Source organism: Neurospora hispaniola, assembly GCF_033458365.1.
Source record: "Neurospora hispaniola strain FGSC 10403 chromosome Unknown B0T23scaffold_1, whole genome shotgun sequence".
NCBI lineage: Eukaryota > Fungi > Ascomycota > Sordariomycetes > Sordariales > Sordariaceae > Neurospora > Neurospora hispaniola.
In genome coordinates, this window is record NW_026944406.1 from 4,334,963 (window position 1) to 4,352,559 (window position 17,597).

General features: G+C 52.4%; 7 protein-coding genes across 7 annotated transcripts; 2 read left to right on the plus strand and 5 right to left on the minus strand.

Annotated features, from left to right (window-relative positions):
* Nucleotides 1-9: 9 nt before the first annotated feature.
* Nucleotides 10-1,066, minus strand: B0T23DRAFT_409719 (prokaryotic phospholipase A2-domain-containing protein). Its single transcript, XM_062839379.1, has 2 exons — nucleotides 548-1,066; nucleotides 10-366 (listed from the first exon to the last, which is right to left on the minus strand). Exons 1-2 carry the CDS (start codon nucleotides 910-912, stop codon nucleotides 174-176), a joined length of 558 nt encoding a protein of 185 aa, XP_062697450.1. The 5' UTR covers nucleotides 913-1,066; the 3' UTR covers nucleotides 10-173.
* Nucleotides 1,067-3,962: 2,896 nt separating this feature from the next.
* B0T23DRAFT_401339 (uncharacterized protein) lies at nucleotides 3,963-4,282 on the minus strand (the record flags this gene model as incomplete). The annotated part of the gene is made up of 2 exons (XM_062838574.1): nucleotides 3,963-4,037; nucleotides 4,136-4,282. 2 exons carry the CDS (start codon nucleotides 4,280-4,282, stop codon nucleotides 3,963-3,965), a joined length of 222 nt encoding a protein of 73 aa, XP_062697451.1.
* Nucleotides 4,283-6,836: 2,554 nt separating this feature from the next.
* Nucleotides 6,837-7,276, plus strand: B0T23DRAFT_370778 (uncharacterized protein). The gene has a single exon (XM_062836613.1). The coding sequence runs from the start codon at nucleotides 6,912-6,914 to the stop codon at nucleotides 7,203-7,205; it is 294 nt and encodes a 97-aa protein (XP_062697452.1). The 5' UTR covers nucleotides 6,837-6,911; the 3' UTR covers nucleotides 7,206-7,276.
* A 741-nt stretch (nucleotides 7,277-8,017) lies between these two features.
* On the minus strand, nucleotides 8,018-9,530 carry B0T23DRAFT_425239 (putative alcohol dehydrogenase; the record flags this gene model as incomplete). The annotated part of the gene is made up of 4 exons (XM_062839900.1): nucleotides 8,018-8,232; nucleotides 8,312-9,088; nucleotides 9,187-9,316; nucleotides 9,510-9,530. The coding sequence occupies 4 exons, from the start codon at nucleotides 9,528-9,530 to the stop codon at nucleotides 8,018-8,020; spliced, it is 1,143 nt and encodes a 380-aa protein (XP_062697453.1).
* Nucleotides 9,531-11,165: 1,635 nt separating this feature from the next.
* On the plus strand, nucleotides 11,166-11,851 carry B0T23DRAFT_370783 (uncharacterized protein). Its single transcript, XM_062836615.1, has 2 exons — nucleotides 11,166-11,460; nucleotides 11,526-11,851. The coding sequence occupies exons 1-2, from the start codon at nucleotides 11,314-11,316 to the stop codon at nucleotides 11,769-11,771; spliced, it is 393 nt and encodes a 130-aa protein (XP_062697454.1). The 5' UTR covers nucleotides 11,166-11,313; the 3' UTR covers nucleotides 11,772-11,851.
* On the minus strand, nucleotides 11,843-14,709 carry B0T23DRAFT_26714 (uncharacterized protein). The gene is made up of 3 exons (XM_062834216.1): nucleotides 13,626-14,709; nucleotides 12,833-13,566; nucleotides 11,843-12,751 (listed from the first exon to the last, which is right to left on the minus strand). Exons 1-3 carry the CDS (start codon nucleotides 14,552-14,554, stop codon nucleotides 11,991-11,993), a joined length of 2,424 nt encoding a protein of 807 aa, XP_062697455.1. The 5' UTR covers nucleotides 14,555-14,709; the 3' UTR covers nucleotides 11,843-11,990.
* Nucleotides 14,710-14,908: 199 nt separating this feature from the next.
* Nucleotides 14,909-17,103, minus strand: B0T23DRAFT_350396 (putative serine esterase-domain-containing protein). Its single transcript, XM_062836053.1, has 3 exons — nucleotides 16,701-17,103; nucleotides 16,284-16,583; nucleotides 14,909-16,176 (listed from the first exon to the last, which is right to left on the minus strand). Exons 1-3 carry the CDS (start codon nucleotides 16,758-16,760, stop codon nucleotides 15,226-15,228), a joined length of 1,311 nt encoding a protein of 436 aa, XP_062697456.1. The 5' UTR covers nucleotides 16,761-17,103; the 3' UTR covers nucleotides 14,909-15,225.
* Between the last annotated feature and the right edge of the window lie 494 nt (nucleotides 17,104-17,597).

The following is a 17,597-nucleotide window of genomic DNA, read 5'->3' on the forward strand; positions in this document are numbered from 1 at the left end:
AAAAAAAAAAACCAACAACCGCTCGTTTAAAGCAGCGGTGAACCGTTTATAACCTTGTGTCGGCTGGGTTGTTCCCACATACCATATAGGTAAACCGGCTACCAAGTTGTGCAAAGGAAGTCAATTTTCTGTCCCTCAATAGCCTTCATCCCCCTCCTCCGACATACAGAAAGCTAATAATACAACGGATCCTCGCCCTTGGCAATAGCCTCAGCCACGAGCTCGTTGTAGTGAGCCAGCAGCAGATCGTATTCCTCCTGGAGCTCGCCCTTGGTGCGACCGAAGGCGCGGACGGCGGCGTAGTAGACGTTGGCGAGAGCGTGGCAGGTGGAGCCGTAGCCGTTGGTGTCGCACTGGTAGTAGAGACTAGTTGGTTGAGGGATGGATTAGCTATCTGTTTTATTAAATCTACTCATGGAGGAGGATGTGAAGAGAGACGGAGACCGTCGACGGGGGGAAAGGGAGAAGGGTAGGCAAGGAAGGGGAAGCAGGAGACAAGAGGAATAAAACGAGGGAGGAAAAGAGAGAGAAGAAAAAAGGGACATACTCAGTCTTAAAGTTCCCATCAATCTTCAACTTATCATTATCCGTAAATCTCGACTGAGCCTTGTAGTTGCGATACCCGAAATCATGACGATTGCAAGCAGGCGAAAAGGGGAATCCCAACGGGTTATCGGGCGAGTAGCTGCAGCTGTCTGAGGACCAGTCCAGTGTCGCCGGGCTTCTGGCGTTGCGGTAGACAGTGAATTGCGGGAGCGTGATGCTAAAAAGGTACCGGTCCGTCGTCTGCTGGATGGTTTCGGCGCGGCGGAAGAGGGAGCCGGCGCCGGTACTGTCGCTTTCGCTACCGGCCCAGGCCCAGGCGGCCGTCGGCAGGAGAGAGGAGAGGGCGAGGGCAGAGAAGAACTTCATCTTGATGGTAGATGAAGATGAGGAACCAGGTAGAACCGTTGACTGCTAAACTGCTGGCACACAGAAGAGAAGGATTCCTTTTATTCTCAACTGGGCCAGACGGTCCGGTCCTTATACCTCCCTTCTCGGTGCCTCTTCTCTCCCCCCCCCCCCCTCTCTCTGTGCGGGCTCTCGACGTCGAAGTTAGCATGTAAAGTGTCGATCGACGAGTCAAACACACACCAGACACACACACACACACACACGCTTAACATGAACCACGATGTTTCCCCTCTTCCTCACAGAGCGGTTATGTGATATACTATCCCATCATCACGGATTGTAACCTGCCTTAATGGGCAATGATGCCCGTCACTTGTTGGCCGTTTAAGAAAATGCGGTGCGGATGGGTGGTGGACGTTTTGTTTGGCGTGCTTGTAGGCTTACATTTCATTCGTGGGCGAAGGGTATATGCATTCTTCACACCCTCTGGTACCTAGTCTTCCACTCTTTTTACCAGACCCGAAAGAGCAAGAGGGTAGCATGCATGAGAGAGGTGAATGGTAACCTGACATTGCTTCTTTAGTTGAAGATGGGTATAACAGGAAGAGCCACAAGGTCATCTGTGACTAAGATTTATAAGTAGTGGTTCAAGTTGGAGCTTTGATTGGTTGTTTCCTTAGCATTTGCTCAAGAAACTGCTAGAAAATCTTGAGAATGGTACAGAGAATTTTTGGTAGTTGACCGTGATTGGAGGTTGACGGTGAAGAGGAGCCATGGACGCAACCGCCCGGCAGATGATTACCTTCAGGAGCCTTGTTGAGGACAAGACCGTCGATCCGGAGGACACTACCTAATTGAAGCTCTTTAACGCCATGCCCTTGCCCCGAATCCCCTCACGGCGGAGCTCACCCTTTCACAAAAGCGGAATTCACAAAAGCGGAAAGAAGACAAGAATCCTTCTTTTCCCTACTTACACCAACAGCATACGAACCTTATAAGCCGATGTGTACTGAGAATGGGCCTTTGGGGTTTGGAAGAGCCTGAAAGTCCCACCGGTATCGGTATCGGTGTCTGACCCAGTCATCACACAGCATTGCGTACGTTTTCTCATGTGTAACTTGGGGAGGTGAGAACAGAAAGAAACCGCGAACGGATACTAGTTACTAGTGTACTACAGTATCCATGCAAGGCACGTAGGTTTCATCACGTCTTGGCATCCACAGCCGATCCTCTCTCAGCAAGATGGGGTTACATTGCCGGTGATTCCAGGAGCCAAGACGTTGGGAAGTTGCTTGGACTGGGATAGGACCACTGGTTACTGGTGGGTAAGGTAGGAGAGGAGGCCGGAAGAATTGTTGAGCTGTGCCGGTTACAACATAAGCGGTAGGTATATCTGTGGGGTTGGTCGGGTGATGGGTGATGAATACTTGACGATTGATAAATGAAGCCGAGTTCTGTCCGCGGACTGCAAGATCACGTCGGTAGACCAAGTACCAGAGGACCGCCTCTAGTCGCGGTGGGAAGATCCTGTCGTTATGTAGAAGCAATGGCGATGTTTTGAAGCCAAGCCACACATATGCTGTAATCTATTCAGCACTTTGACTGTCTTCTGAATAGAGGCGTTTGGATTGAAGCGGCGGCGAACTTAAAGCGCCGACTGAGTTTAACTTTGGGAGGATGAAGTAAGGATTTTGCGTTTGCGGACAAGCGCCAGTCGTTGTTATCAGCCAAGGGTGCAATATAAAATGGCATGGCCCATGAAACGGGAAAGCTTTGTAGATTAACGAGGAAATAAACATAAGACAAGGTTTGTAAGGAAAAACTCGTGTGTAAAGTGTGCCCGTAGGTGAGCGTTAGTTGGGTCTATAATGAGGATAGAGAGCGGCCTTTCGTCACCCTTTCCAGTTGAATTTAGTCTATCGAGGTTCATGGCATTCCTAAGTTATGCTCATATATAAGGAATCGCGAAGTTGGGTGAGGAGCTCCTTGATACGGGAGGAAGCACAGGGTCATCTGTTTTGGCTGCTGTTCTTCGTGTGAGGAAGTCCGAAGCAGCTCCGGCTTCGGGCCCCCCGGCGGGGGGGGGGGGGGGGGGGTTATCGAAAGATAAGAAATGGGGTGGACATATTCAGTTGCCGTCCGGCAACCCGCTCCATTCCTGGCCTGACTGCGAAGGAAGATGCCTCGGTGGGCCAAGCGATCCTCCGACACCTTAGCATACTCGATTCACGGATTTGACTACAGTACGCAAAGATACGATTTTGAACTTATTCGTTGGACAAATGTTTTATTTGTACTTTGCCCAATATTCAGGTTCAAGATTTCCGGCTTTGAAACGAGCTCACAGCCCGGTTCGCCGACCGGTCATGACCCAGCCAGCCGTTCCAAGACGGCTACCACATCTGTATGTAAATAATAATCTATTCCGCACCTAATACCATGACCACGGTAAGCTACCCCTCGGCTAACCTCTTCCCTCCTCCACGCGAAAAGACTGAGAACCGCGTGCATAAAACAGCGAGCAAAAGAAGATGAACCAGGTCCATTGACGCCGTGCAGAGATGATGCTGCAAAACCCTGTTGCTCCAATGTGTTGCCGGATGTGAGCGCTCCCCTAAGCGCCAATCCTCGAAATGAAGAATTCCCGACCAAATATCAAACGCCCGCCTGAAGAGGTAAAAAAAAAAAGCAATGCAAAAGCAAGAGTTGCCAGCAAAGGGTGGGTGGCTGATGATTAGTCGCATCGCCCGAAACTCTCGAGTGAGTGTTGCCACCCTGCTTGCTCAGCGTCACCGTCGAGGGGGGCAAGGAACCTGACGGCTGCCGTACGCTAGTTCGTCGCTGTATTCGTTGCCCATTTCAACCGTTTGATGGTATCGCCGGTACCGGTGATCGCATCGTAAGAGTTTGCCACCGCTTCTCGTTGCGGCAAATTGTTGCTCACTATCCTTTCAGATAGATTATCTGACGATATGCTAAGCTCGGACCCAACGATAGAAGACGAGTGAAGAAGTTGCCCTTGACAACTTTGACGCTGACGCCGACGCTGGCGCTGATAGGGCCGTCCATTATACGCCTCTGATGACCCGCGTCCGCTCCTTTTCGAGCTGCAGGGCATTTGCCTCGAACGCTTCCTTCTTGCACTGATGATGGGAAGAGCACTCATGTCAGCACGAAATTCCTCTGTAAGCAAGACATCCGATAGCCCGGCGAGCCACCAGTTTGCCTTGTTATTACTTACATCTTCGAGGTTCTTGCACTTGTGGCTCTCTAATAGTCGGTGCTTGCTGCAATAGTGACCGTCGCAGAAAGTACAATCGCCTGTGATGGGTGCTGCGGGAAGCCTGCACTCGGTGAGCGAGCACTTGAGTCTCCTGGGGGCAGGCATGTTGTCGCAGGTGGTTTTTTGAGTTTAGTGTGGAGGTTGGATAACGTGAAGACGATGTTTGGGTGGAGGTTGTGGAATTAGCGAGGGGGAAAGAGCAGCGTCTCTTGAGGTGAGTTCGGGTGTGTGTTTTCAAGTTGCCCCCTGGAGATGCCGAGGATAAGATGAGTGGATGGTGGGTGACAAATCGATCAATAGGTTGGCAGCTTATGAGACGAAAGGCAGTGAGTCAGGAAGAGGATTGAACGATAAGAGGTTCGAGGTCGGCGGGATGGGATGCTTATAAACAGAGCCGGTGGAGGTGACAAGGCTCACGTGGTGTGATGTTTGGGGACAAGCAAAGGGATAGGCAGCCAAGTGGCAGATTAACTTGGGCTAGTTTCGCGAGACTCTTGTTACAAGTGGAAATGGCTGGAAAGCGTTGGACCTCGTTGGCCAGGGGGTATGTAGTCGAGTGAGGATGATTAAGTACAAGATTTGTAGCTGAGGTAGCTGGTGGCCCGACTCGGACGTGATGTGTGACCAAACAGTGTAAGTGACAAGGGAGCTACAAGTGCCCCGAGAGGTGACAAGGTCGTCCATGAGGACGGTGCGCAGTGTGCAGGAGGGAGGCGGTAGAGCGGCAGAGCGGTAGATCTAGCCTACCTGCTGGCATGGCATGGCATGGCATGGCATGGCATGGCATATGCTGAATGGCAAGGTCTGGGGCTGACATCTTGACCCATCGAGAACAGCACGGCCATCGTGGGCGTGTCGATGACGGCACGGCCGCACGGGAGGCAATGCTGGGGCCGACAACCAGGGCCCAATTGGTGTTCTGGTTGCGAAGCCCCGCTAGCACCATGCCCAAGGCTCCCTTGTCCGTCATTGTTGGCGCCGGGAATTGGAAGGGATTGGATCGACGGAAAGTGGTGCCAGTGACTCCAAGCGACTTGAAGCGACTCCGTACAAGCCGAGGACCCACGAAGACGATGAGGTTGGTGGATGAGCTCAGGAGAAAGCTCCCAAAGGACCAGGCGAGTTGTCAGGAATGGAACTCGACAGGCCTGCCGAGAACAGTCAAGGAGCAGCGAGAACCTGCGCCGTTTAGAGATCAGTCACCACCTGATAGTGAAAGAGTCCGTCACGGGCGCCAGTCCAGATTCTCCCATCACGACGGTTGGGGGTTGGAAGTCCATGCAGCGACCAACAACCAACCTTTTCGATACCCGGACGCCATTGTTTATGTGTTTTGTTGTTGTTGTTGTGAGTGAGGTTTTGAGTGGCACTCGGCAAGCCGCCTTCCTGGTAATGAATGCATCACAACTGAATCATCACTCTTTTTGGTAGGGCATCGCCTGCAGGCAGCTACAGACATGCGTAATCATGCGCGTCCGGCAGCGCAGCGGGCCCGGGCCTTGGATGGACAAGGCACCAGACACACAGGACGACAGTTGGTCTTGCATCCCATCACAACCAAGGATCAGGTCGATAAGCTACACTACTAGCGTACCTAGTGAGTACAGGTAGTATCAGGGTGCTGCATCCATCCAGTACGGGGATTGATTCACAGGGTAACTCGCAGGGTAGGGGTCTCGCTTTCCCGGGGTATCACTGCTATGGTTTCCGGGGTTGTAGTGTACACTACTAGGTGCTGAGGGAGGTCTATCCGAAGACACTGGTCGTAGATACCTCCAACGAAACTTGGCCTGCTGCGAGACGGGGGGTTGCGTCAGAGAGGTATTCATTCCATTCCATGTACACTACACTACAGATGGCCTGCCTCCTTTGCTTCAGCACGAAACATCGGTTCTCCTTTTTGCTGCTATTGCCATTTGTCTTTGTTGAGAGTCATGGTTGCTCGCGTGGCCCATCTCCCGGCCACGTCTGCATGTTTTGGCTTTTCATCGTCTCGGGAAGCGTTTACCTGCAGCAACAACAAGCCACAGCATCTAGAAAGCAACAAATCATCGTTAGCACCGATGCCGGTCTCGCTGCTTTCTTGTGTCGAAGTGGCCATACTGTAGACGACGTTCCAGTGGAAGAAGACGATTAGGAGCTCCAGACCAACCATACCAACACCGCCACAACAGATGCTATTGGGAGATTTTGTCGTTTTTTCTAAACAGCCCGAGATAAGAGAGAACCCCAAGTAGGGGTAAGCTCAAGCATTTGATTTTATGCCTCCCCTTCTGTGTACCATGTGCAACGGACAAAGACGTTGACCGGGTCTGGGTGGCTATACTGTGTACACCTACTTGAACATTACTAACATTCTAGAAGCCTCAGCGGCCTGGACGGAACGATGTTGAAGGTTTAGATGCGGCTCCTTTTTCTGTTGTTGGTTGATCGACCTACTGCGTCCACCTAACATCCGTCAGCGTCAATAGGCCATTTGGTCAGGCCAATAGACGCCATCCCGTCGACCTGCTCTCAGATCAACAACATCTTGCCTGCATCGACAAGAGTACGAAAAAGATGCCCGGGATTTCGCATGCTCCCGTCATCAAGCAAGTATACATATGCATAGTACCTACCCTCACTGCCTCTACCTAGCAAGCGATCAAACCTCTTAGCCCCTCAAGCCCCTCTCCTCCATTCATCCTCCGTATCACATCCGATCCTAGGTCGGTCAGATTGCCAGCATTTGCCCATGCTCCCTTACACCGCTTCCGGCGGCCGGCGCATGTCTCCAGAGAAGGAAGCATCTCCCCAAGACTCCAGCCCCCCCACCCCCATCGGAGGAGGAAGACGTGAGCTCGTTAGCGCACCCCAGCTTTCTACACTTGCCACATTCACTGTTGCCATTCAGGAACCAGCACCGCAAGTGACTGTTGCCGCCTGCATCCAAGAGATTGCATGTCACTGTCACAACCGCGATGTCGGCGAATTGCCAAAGAACACGATGGCTCCCTCTAATACTGCGTACCCGACGGCGAGTGGATAGTGCTTGCCGTTCTTGATGCGTGGGGGGCTTGCTTGCTTCTCCCTGACTGCTGCTTGTTCGATGGAATCCTACCTGTCGTTTATGAAGGTGCAATTGTCCATGTTTTTGGCTACTCTCATGACTTTCCGAACCTGCATGGTGTTGGAAAGCAACACAATCAAGAGCCTAGACGCTTTCATGGTATTTTCTTCCGGGTCGTTAATTCCGGCGCGGAGCACGGAGAGAACTCGATGGCAGGGTGCCGCAGAGGTCCTCTTTATCGGTGCGCTCACCCACGTTACCACTTCATTTATAACACAAGAACCGTGTGGCTCTTTGGCTTGCATCGACAACGACACGTCGCGTGGCTTTTGTCTCACCATCTTGCTATGATTGGAATAGCTCCGTGACTTACAAACACCGCATGGTATTGCGTGAAAAACAAGATACTTTTCATGGCAAATCACCTCTTGTCGCGCACTTCTTGATCTCCAAGGTCCCCATCAACTCATCGTGCGAGACACGTCTTCTTTCGCCTCGTCACTTCAGCCTGACAAACCGTAACGACTAGATAGTTCGCCACAGCAAAACAATCGTAGCCGTTTTCTCCGACTTGCCCAATACTAGCCAACCCGCACATAGCGAGACCAGGGCAGCGGCATGCAACGCTTACTTTTCTTCTGACCCCTTGAAATACGGTGTGCATTGAGAGAGTTTGGATAGTATCACAGTCTGGCACTACTCAAACTGACCCAGATGGCTTTTACATCGATGAAGCAAAAAGACACAAATTGACGGCTTTGATTTAAACGCATTGCAATCAATGACTATTCCTACGACATATCGACGACCGCACGAATGCAGTCGCCCTGATGCATGACCTCAAAGGCCTCGTTGATCTCGGCCAGCTTCTTGCGGTGGGTGATCAACTCGTCAACCTTGATCTTGCCGTTGAGATAATCTTCGACAAGACCGGGCAGCTGAGAGCGGCCCTTGACGCCACCGAAGGCGGAACCCCTCCAGACACGGCCGGTGACCAGCATGAACGCTATAGGATGAACGTACGTTAGCATTATTGAGCATATTATGGCTAGCAGGGGAACGAGTTGACGCATAGAAGAACTTACGCCTAGTGGAAATCTCCTGGCCGGCAGCAGCAACACCGATGATGATGCTCTGACCCCAACCCTTGTGGCAAGCCTCGAGAGCAGCACGCATGACCTTAACGTTGCCTGTGCAGTCGAAGGTGTAGTCGCAACCACCGTCGGTCAGCTCGATTAACTTGTCGACAACAGACTGGCCCTCGGGGAGGGTGCTCGGGTTGACGAAGTCAGTGGCGCCGAACTTGCGAGACCACTCCTCCTTGCTGGGGTTGACATCGACAGCGATGATCTTGGAGGCGCCGTTGGCAACAGCACCCTGGATGACGCTGAGGCCGACGCAGCCGGCGCCGAAGATGGCGACAGTACTGCCCTTCTCGACGTTGGCGGTGATGGTGGCGGCGCCGTAGCCGGTGGTGATGCCGCAGCCGAGCAGGCAGGTGCGGTCCATGGGGGCCTCGGGCTGCACAGCGACGACCGAAATGTCGGCGACGACGGTGTACTGGCTGAAGGTGGAGGTGCCCATGAAGTGGAGGATGTCCTGACCACGGGCGCGGAAGCGGGAGGTGCCGTCGGGCATCACACCCCTGCCCTGGGTGGCGCGAATCTTGCCGCAGAGGTTGGTCTTGCCGGACTTGCAGAACTTGCACTCCTTGCACTCGGGGGTGTAGAGAGCGATGACGTGGTCGCCGGGCTTCACGTTGGTGACGCCCTCGCCGACGGACTCGACAATACCGGCACCCTCGTGTCCGAGAATGACGGGGAAGGCGCCCTCGGGATCCTTGCCCGAGAGGGTGTAGGCGTCTGCATATCACACCATGTCTTTGGTTAATGCGACTGCGAACTGCACGGAAGCCCAACCGAGCGAGCCATCAAGGTTCTTGGAGTGTGAGTGAACTCACCCGTGTGGCAGACACCGGTGTGCTTGATCTGAATTCTGACCTCGTGGGCCTTGGGCGGAGCCACCTCAACGTCCTCATAACTGAGCTCCTGGCCGGCGCCCCAGGCGATGGCAGCCTTGCAAGTGATGGTCTGCGGAAGATGGCAATCGGATCAGCACATGGTCCCTAATGACGCAAGCTCATCTCTCTCTCTGACGATGTGAAGCAAAGTCCTTCTGTCCTCCTAATCGCAACGCTGCTCTCCAAAGAATTGGAGCAAGCGTATATCGTGCAGGCAGCGGAGCTTGAGCTTCAGCTTGAGCTTCTTGGACGTTCTCTCTTACCTTTCCTACTGTGGATGCCATTGTGTCTGAATGGGATGAAATGTAAAATCCAAAATCAACACAGAGTTGAAATGAAGTTTGAAAATAGGTCGAGGCAATTTACATGGCGACAAGTCGACGTCTTTTGGAATGATGACAAAACGGGGCTTGTTTAGTTCCATCAACCGCAGCGCCGACCCCGCCTTCTAAAAGGTGGGGCACAGCCAGGTGGGCAGTTCCCTTCTGTACGGTGAAGGTACCGGTTAAAGGAGATCATCGATGGATCGGATCTCTGAGTGAGAGGAAGTGTTCTCTTGGCTTCCAGGCCTCTTTCCTTCTCGTACACTGCATACGAATACACCGCGTACAGTCAATTCGGTGACGAGGTAGCGCTAAAGGTCTCGGGAAGTGTTTTTCTCGCCTGGTTATCCGACATGGTTTTCGGTGATTTCACGGCATCTCGGGGATTCCTGCGGCTTTCTAAGCAACGTGTTTGAGTGCTTATCTAACTGGAGCCTATTAATCGGTGACGCTCCTGCTCAGCTATCTCGGATACGCAGTATATACCTTAACAACACCCCAAGTGCCTTATCGACTGGAAAAGCCTTATCAGCTCACCAACTCTCATTGACGGTCACTTGACAATTTCAGGGCATGATGTTGGATTCTCACCCATTTTGATATGTACATTCCTCCCAATCTCTTCCCCTCTACTGTTTGCAGCGAACTATGTATAGCGGGGTCTCATCCCGCCTTCCGTGAACTGCTCTGTGCACGCTAGCGCCTCACGTAGAGGCTTTGACAGATCGTCAGATATGTCTTCAGAATTACGTGATTGAAGATTTCGTCTCGCATGTACATCTAGCCTCAGGAAAACCCTCGTACCGCTCAACAGGTGCCAATGTGCCGGCCGCCTAGAGTCGAGCTTTCGGGTTTACATCTCTAGCGGCTGGAAATAAGTATTGAATTGTAGGAGCTGCTATGTCCGCCAATGTTACATTGTCGTCCGCAAAGTAATAGAATCACCGCAATAACCTCTGACCACGGCTGGACGTCAAAATTGTCTTCGAGGTACATTTCATCTTTCCCGGCTGCCGACCATGTGTGATGAGCTATTCCGAGTCCGCAGGTTACGGTCCACTAACTACCTACCCCTTATCAGAAGTGAGGTCGACGACAACAGTACGAAGTGATGACGGACTGGAATTGGTAGTGGCGATACATAATCCAGGTCCATACTGTGAGAAAACAATACTTGAGTCGGTGAATTGTTTAAGGCAGAGAAATAGCTGCGACTGGTATAGGCAATATAGTAATCTTAAATACAGGTCAACCCTCACCTCTCGTCGTCTATTTCCTTGTCGTTCAAACTTCGTTCTGTTAAGCCAAGGATTGTGCAGCCGCCCTGTGAAATTCGTTGCCTCCAGGCTCAATTACATGTGATGATACCGAAGCTTTGTCTCTCGCTATCCCCAGCGACTTCGCCTGATCATATTGTCTCTCGGCGTCAAAAGTGTCGAACCAAACAGTTCTCGACAGAACAGGCCCTGTTGAGCTTGTGAGAGTTGAAGACAGACGGTGACAAGCAACGTGGAGCATGTTGCTATGAAGACCACTTTCACCCCTAACCCTAGGTAGGTACTTAAGAGGCACAGTAGATCAGCAACACTGCAGTGTCACAACCAATGACAACACATCAGTAAGTAGTATCTCACATGGACTTCGCTAGTTCTAAATAATCCTCCACAAATTGAAGAAGGCAGAAACGACCACGAACTCATACCTTTCTAACCATATCATCGTGTTCCACTACCCACGTCCCAAAATGGTCATCCCCCCTCCTCCTTCCCCGCTCCCCGAGTTCGTGTACAAGATCACGCTCGAAGCCCCGCCCAGTCCGATTCCCGAGTCCTACCCACTGTCGGAGCTGGACCAGAAAGATGGATTTGTGCATCTGAGCACCTCGTGGCAGGTACGTTCTATCCTCTCCACTTCATTACATGAACGCGCTAATCCCAGCTTTCCAAAACCACAAAGATCCCAACAACAGCCGGCCTCTTCTTCCAAAATGAGCTCTCTTTCTACCTTATCAAGCTTCGCCTGGCCAACTTTGACCAGGCCAGCGTCAAGTGGGACGAGGTCGAGGAGACCAACGGGTGCCCGCACTTGTACGGCAACTTTGGGGCTAAGGATGTCGTCGACGTGAAGGAGTTCCGCCGTGAGGAGGGCGAGACGTGGGGTGAGGTGTTTGAGAAGGAGGAGGCTAAGGCTTGGTTGGTATGATGAGAGGGGGCATCGGAGAAGGGAAAATATAAGGGGGTAAAGGAGGAAGGAGAGAACAAAAAAAAAAAAAAAAAAAAAAACATTGAAAAGCGATGAGACGTTGAATTTCAACTGGACTTGTCTGTTCATTCATTCGTATGACGACCTATTTACCCTGAAAGTTTCCCCTCTGGCTATCTTTATATAAAACAAATGCCTTTTTAACAGTGCATCCCGACATCATCTCTCCAACTTAATCCTTGCCATTCCATCCTCCACTTTGACTCTACCGCCGTGTTCCGTTTTCACATAACCGTCTTCCTCCTCCTCGCCTTCATCAGCAGCCTCCCTCTTCACCCTCACAGGTTCTTGCTGCCTTTCGACAGTTTCACTCTTGACGACTGGCTCGTCGACTTCCTCGTCCTCACCTTGCTCATCCTCAGCCTCCTGTTTCAACTGCCCAACCTCTCGCTTGACAATGGTTGGGCCATTTTGGCCCTCCCGTCCCTCAGGGTCACCGAGGTTAGGTTCTTGCTTTACCATCGTGCGTTCCAGCAGTGGCTCCCTCTTAACTAAACGTGTCCGCGCCTGGTGGCCCTCCGCGTCCTCATTGTTGAGGTTCGGCTCCGGCTTGACAATCGTAGCTCCATTGAAGGATTCTCTCTTCACAGTGCTTGAGCGATGGTTTTCTTCTTCGGTTTGCTCTGGGATACATGACTCCTGTTTCACTCTCGGATGCTCGGGCTTTACAGCTTGTTGTTGAAGGTCGTCTGCTTTCTCCTCGTCGAAACCAGGCTCCTGCTTAACGGTCGCCAAGTCCCGTCCGGGTTCTCTCTTCATGATGCGACGTCGATGTGCCGATTCCACCTGCTCGCCGTGGATGTTTGACTCCTGCTTGATGCGTACGTGTTCTCTTTTGACGATGTGCGGGAGCCGGTTCTCTTCTTCTTCCCCAGCGCCCATGTCATGAACACTCTGTTCCTGCTTTACCCTAAGAACTTCTTCCTTGACAACAGATGTTTGGTCAGCCTCTTCACTGTCCTCTTCCGCGTCGGCTAACCTCTCGCGCTTCACCCTCATACCTTCTTGCTTGATGATGGGCGGGCTGTGTTCAATGGTCGACTGAACCTCATCGGCGTCTTCCATCTCAACATCCTCAATGCTTTCCATCTTCACAGCGTCATCCGCAACAGCTTCCTGAGTCACCGGCAGTACAGGCTCGTTGACCACAACATCCCTGACCCTGGCTTCCTCCTCTTCTTTGATCTCAATTCTTGCCTCTCTCTTTTCCCTCTTGACTACCATGTCCCGCTCGTCTTCCTCGTTGTCACCCTCCTCTTTCGGCTCTCTCTTGAATCTCACAACCTCGGTCTCCACCTCCGCCTTCTCCTTAACAACCGCCCTCCTCTTTCTACCCTCAATAACCTTTTTTCTCTCCGCAGCTTTACACAACCCCCTTAGGCCCAGCTCGCAATCACCGCATTTCCTCCCCACGGGAAGACATATCGACTGTCCGAACCCAACCAGCAGCCAGTTAATCTCCTTCCACTTGTCACGGGGCAGCCACGACTGCAGCGCAAGGCGAGTCTCCTCGGGGGTTTTAGTGGGCGGATTCTGCCAGCCCCAGAGGTTGGTGATGCGGTGGACGTGGACGTCCACACCGATGCCTTCGACACGGTTCCAGCCGTTGTCGGCGGACATGCAAAGATGCGCCATCTTGGGCCCAACGCCGGGAAGGGACATGAGACCTTCGATGGTGTCGGGAATGTCGGAGTTGTATCGGTCGCGGAGGATTTCGGCGGCTTGTTTGAGGTATCTATCACAGTAGCTCATAAGTATATGGACCCTTGATGTGAACAAGAGGACAGTACGTACCTAGTCTTGTTGTTATGGAAGCCAACCTTGCCAATCAACTCGTTCAAAACGGCTGGCTCAACAGCCAGCATATTCTCTAGGTTCAGGCCCGGCTCCGCGCCCTCGGCGTGGGGAGGCAGCTCCTTCTTCAACCGCAACATCGCCTCCGCGTTGACCGTGTCTTTGGTCTGGCTTGACAACATCAGGGCAACAAGAGTGTGAAATCGCCGATCGCGTGCTGATGCGTTATTGCTGGCCAAGCGCTCGCATCCCATCGAGTCGACGGCGGCGTTGGCGGCGGGACCGGAGATGCGCATCTCCTTGACGAGGTTATAAACCTCCTCCCACCCAGAAGGAGGCTCGACTTTCACTTCGCCGGTGACGGCGTCGGTCGTCTTGCGGGCGGGTTTGCGAGCGGTTCGTTTTCTGCTGGATGTAGTAGATGTGCCCGCGACCGGGATATCGTTTATGTCGATCTCCGAATCCGACTTCACTTCGGCTTCTACGGTTTGGTTGATAATTCGCGTGCTCCTCCGTTCGGTTTTGATCCTCGTTGGGGCAGGCAATGATTCCTCCTTCTTCAGCACTGTTGTGGTGGTTGTGGTGGTAATGCGCTTCCGTTTTCGCGTGCCAATTGGGTCTCTGCGCTTCCCCTTTGGTGATGACAAGCCACTGGACTTGACAGCGTCTTCTATGTCCGATCCAAAGGTAACTCCGGTTTCGTCTTCCTCATGGTCTTCCTCGAGCTTCGTGGCGCGCAATGGCGAGGATCGTAAGTCAACCGGCGCAGAGCTCGAGCTGGCATTCGCATTCGCATTGTTCGCTTCATAGGCAAATCGAGCAAGAGTGCTCAGACGCGTTGAGCGACGTGGTGTTGCTGGCGTTGCCATGGCGGCTGTTGTTCCCTCGAACAACCTCGATGTCTCCTTGGCTATGCGCGACGCCCTCATCGGTTGATCGATGACCGTGATTGAACGATGAGGAGGCTTTGCCTGTTCGTCTGAAATTATCTGCTGCTTTGCGCGGCCATGGTTGGATAATTCAACTGTTTGGATGCGTGTAGCCTGGGGGAGACGCGTGCACCTTTATGGCTAGCTTGTATTGAATGGCAGACTGGAATCAGATGAAACGCCGAAACAGGAAGCTCGAGCCATAAAGTACATACTGTGTAAACTCGAAGAGCAAATAAAATAAGTACTGTGGATCCTCGCCTGCTATACGTAGTACATACTACGCAGTACACTACGTAGTGCTGATTCGGCCAGACAGGGCACCAGGTTCATTTGGGATGCTAACTGATATCATTTCAATGTTTACACCATGGGCTGTTTCTCATCAAACGTGCGGACTTGAAAGTAACTTTGATTCTGGGATCGCTACGAGTGTGTGAGATATCCTGTCGCCAGTCTAAGAACAGGCCACGCACATCTTCCTTCTCCTTGTCTAAAGGCCAGTCTGAAAAAAAAGAAAAAGAAAAAGCATGATGAACATACTTTTATAAATAAATGTTTCGTGAATGATGAAGAAACGCTGCCTCAGAACGCCGCGCCATCCAGGCCGAAGATGACCTTTTCCAAAAGTCTAACTAAAGAGTCAAAAAGGGACTCAAACAACGCTCGCTTCAAATCAGGAACTCCTCGTTCACCCAGTGGCTGAGCACTACCTTGCCCTCTTCAAACGTAGGCTTTTCCATCCGCATAATGATGGCAGCATGACTGTGTCGATCATTGTGAATCCAAACAGGATACTTACGCCAGCCCAGTGCATCCAAGGCGTTGATGGCAGCAAACTGATATGGCGCCAGAGCAAGCGTGGGCTGATGTGGGTGTGACTGTTTGCGCTCGAGCGCCAGAATCTCCTGGTTGGAGGAATCGTCCGTCTCTTCGTCGAGATCGCCATCGGACAGTCCAAGATACTCCTGGTTCTGAGAGCTGTTTAAGTCTTCATACGCAAGTTCAACAGCTTCGCGCATCTCCTTGATCCATAGGTCCACCCGGTAACTCTCAACGTCGATTCCCGCCAGGCCCTTTTCGTGTAACTTCACTCTCTTGGAGCTTCGCACCGTTTGGACCGCCGAATTGATAAAGAAAGCGACCAATCCCAACGGGACAAAAACCGCTACGGCCAGGATAAAGGGCACCCTGTTTATCCATTTCTTCAGGTTGGCAACAAGCGGTTCCTTCGGCTTGGGTGGCGCGGGGGATACGGGGTTTGTCGGATCTAGAATAACAGGCTCGTACCCCTTGACGTAATTGACTTTCACCTTGTCCAGATCGGTGTAAGGGTCCGTTTTCGCTATGCCGGTGGTGTAGTAGACGGCAGACCTGTCGTTCACGATATTTGTATAGAGGATTCGACGCTTGAACTTGGCAAGACCGCACATGAAAATAGATTTCGGATCCGCCAGAACCGCGAGAAGGGGCTTTCCCGTGTCACGGAACTGATCAATACCGAAAAGTTGTCTGCCTGACATGCACAGGGTACGCGCACCTAGTACGTTCCATACGTGGTTTGGCCAACCGCGAAGAGGAGTGCGCACCCCCAGAAATGGGCTAGCAAATGCCGTGAATGTCTAGCGCAAGCATGTTAGCTCAATGTCTTGTTCTTTTTTTTTTCAAATTTTTTTTTTCTTTTTTTTTTTTTTTTTTTTTTTTTTTCTTTCGTTCGGGAAGTCCATACCATGCACTCGAGGTTGTCCAGCACACCTCGCGCATAAAGAAGGCCGATCGCATAACGGGCCACCAGGCCGCCGAGGGAGTAGCCAGCGATGCTGATCTTCTTGATTTTTCCACCTTCGCTTTCGACAGCTTGGAGTTCCTCTTCGATCTCGTTACATACTCGTTCGCCGCCGAGCTCGATGCCATCGTAAGTGAACGATCCGGCGTTTCGCTTCGCTACGAGGATGTTCAACTTGTCGCGTGGATACTGAGCTCGCAAAGCCTTCGCTACAGACGCCATATGGTTCGGATTACCCCATAGCTAGTGTTCAGGTTGCGGGTCAGAGTTGGTGGTTCTGCAAAGTGCCACATGGTTTCGGCGATCATTGCGCCATGCACGAGCACAGCATGGACAGGAGCGTAGGGTAACAGGACTTACACCATGTACCAAGACGCAGAGGTGGTCGGCCTCAACGTCACCACCGATATAATCCGCCATGGTTCGTTTGTGGTCAGCGATCAGAGACCAGTAGATACCTAGATCGAAAAGAGGGAGAATGCTAACAGTTTGGTGGTAGTTGTTGTGGTGCGTTACCAAAGCAATTTATTTAAAGGTCGCCTTTGCAGGGAGGGAGCTTGGCGGTGGGTTATCAAGGTGGGCAGCGTTACGGCGTGAATAGCGCAACCCCCTGAACAACAACCCAACAACCCGGAAATGTCCCTGCAAAGCCGATGGATAGTCTGGATGACGCTTTGGGCTGGTTGGTTGCCCGGCGCGGACAGATCGGACGCCGTCCCAAAACAGCCCGCCTGGATGCGATGCTGCCACGGGATGAGTGGGGGGGGGGGGGGGGGGGGGGGGGGGGCTGATACGGTAGGGCGCTGTGTTAGGCCCAAGCACTGCCCGCCCGGACAGCACTAATGAAACGTCCTGGAAGAGAGATTGCTTGTCAACCAAAAGCTCATCAAACTGGAAAACGGGAATCAAGATGCGCCCGCTCGATGTTCATTCGGACGTCACGAGCAACCGCGGGCTCAGCTGTCCAGGTGGCGAATCATAAGCCCTTATCACGCGGCGCGGCGGCCGCGGAGCATTCTCATGGGCCGCAAAGACCCTAAAGTCCGCGTCCGAGCTCACCTCTCATGCTGTTTCATGGCATGGCGCTGTTTGGTTGGGAGATTTGTCGGTTATCTATGCAGGCGCAGCAACCGCAGTTCGTTCTCATTCTCGAACGCCGCGTCCGGCCACACGACCGTATGCCTGGAGAGATGACGACAGTGAGGTCGGTACATGGACGACCAGCGCAACTACACTAGAGGTGCCCCCTTCTCATCA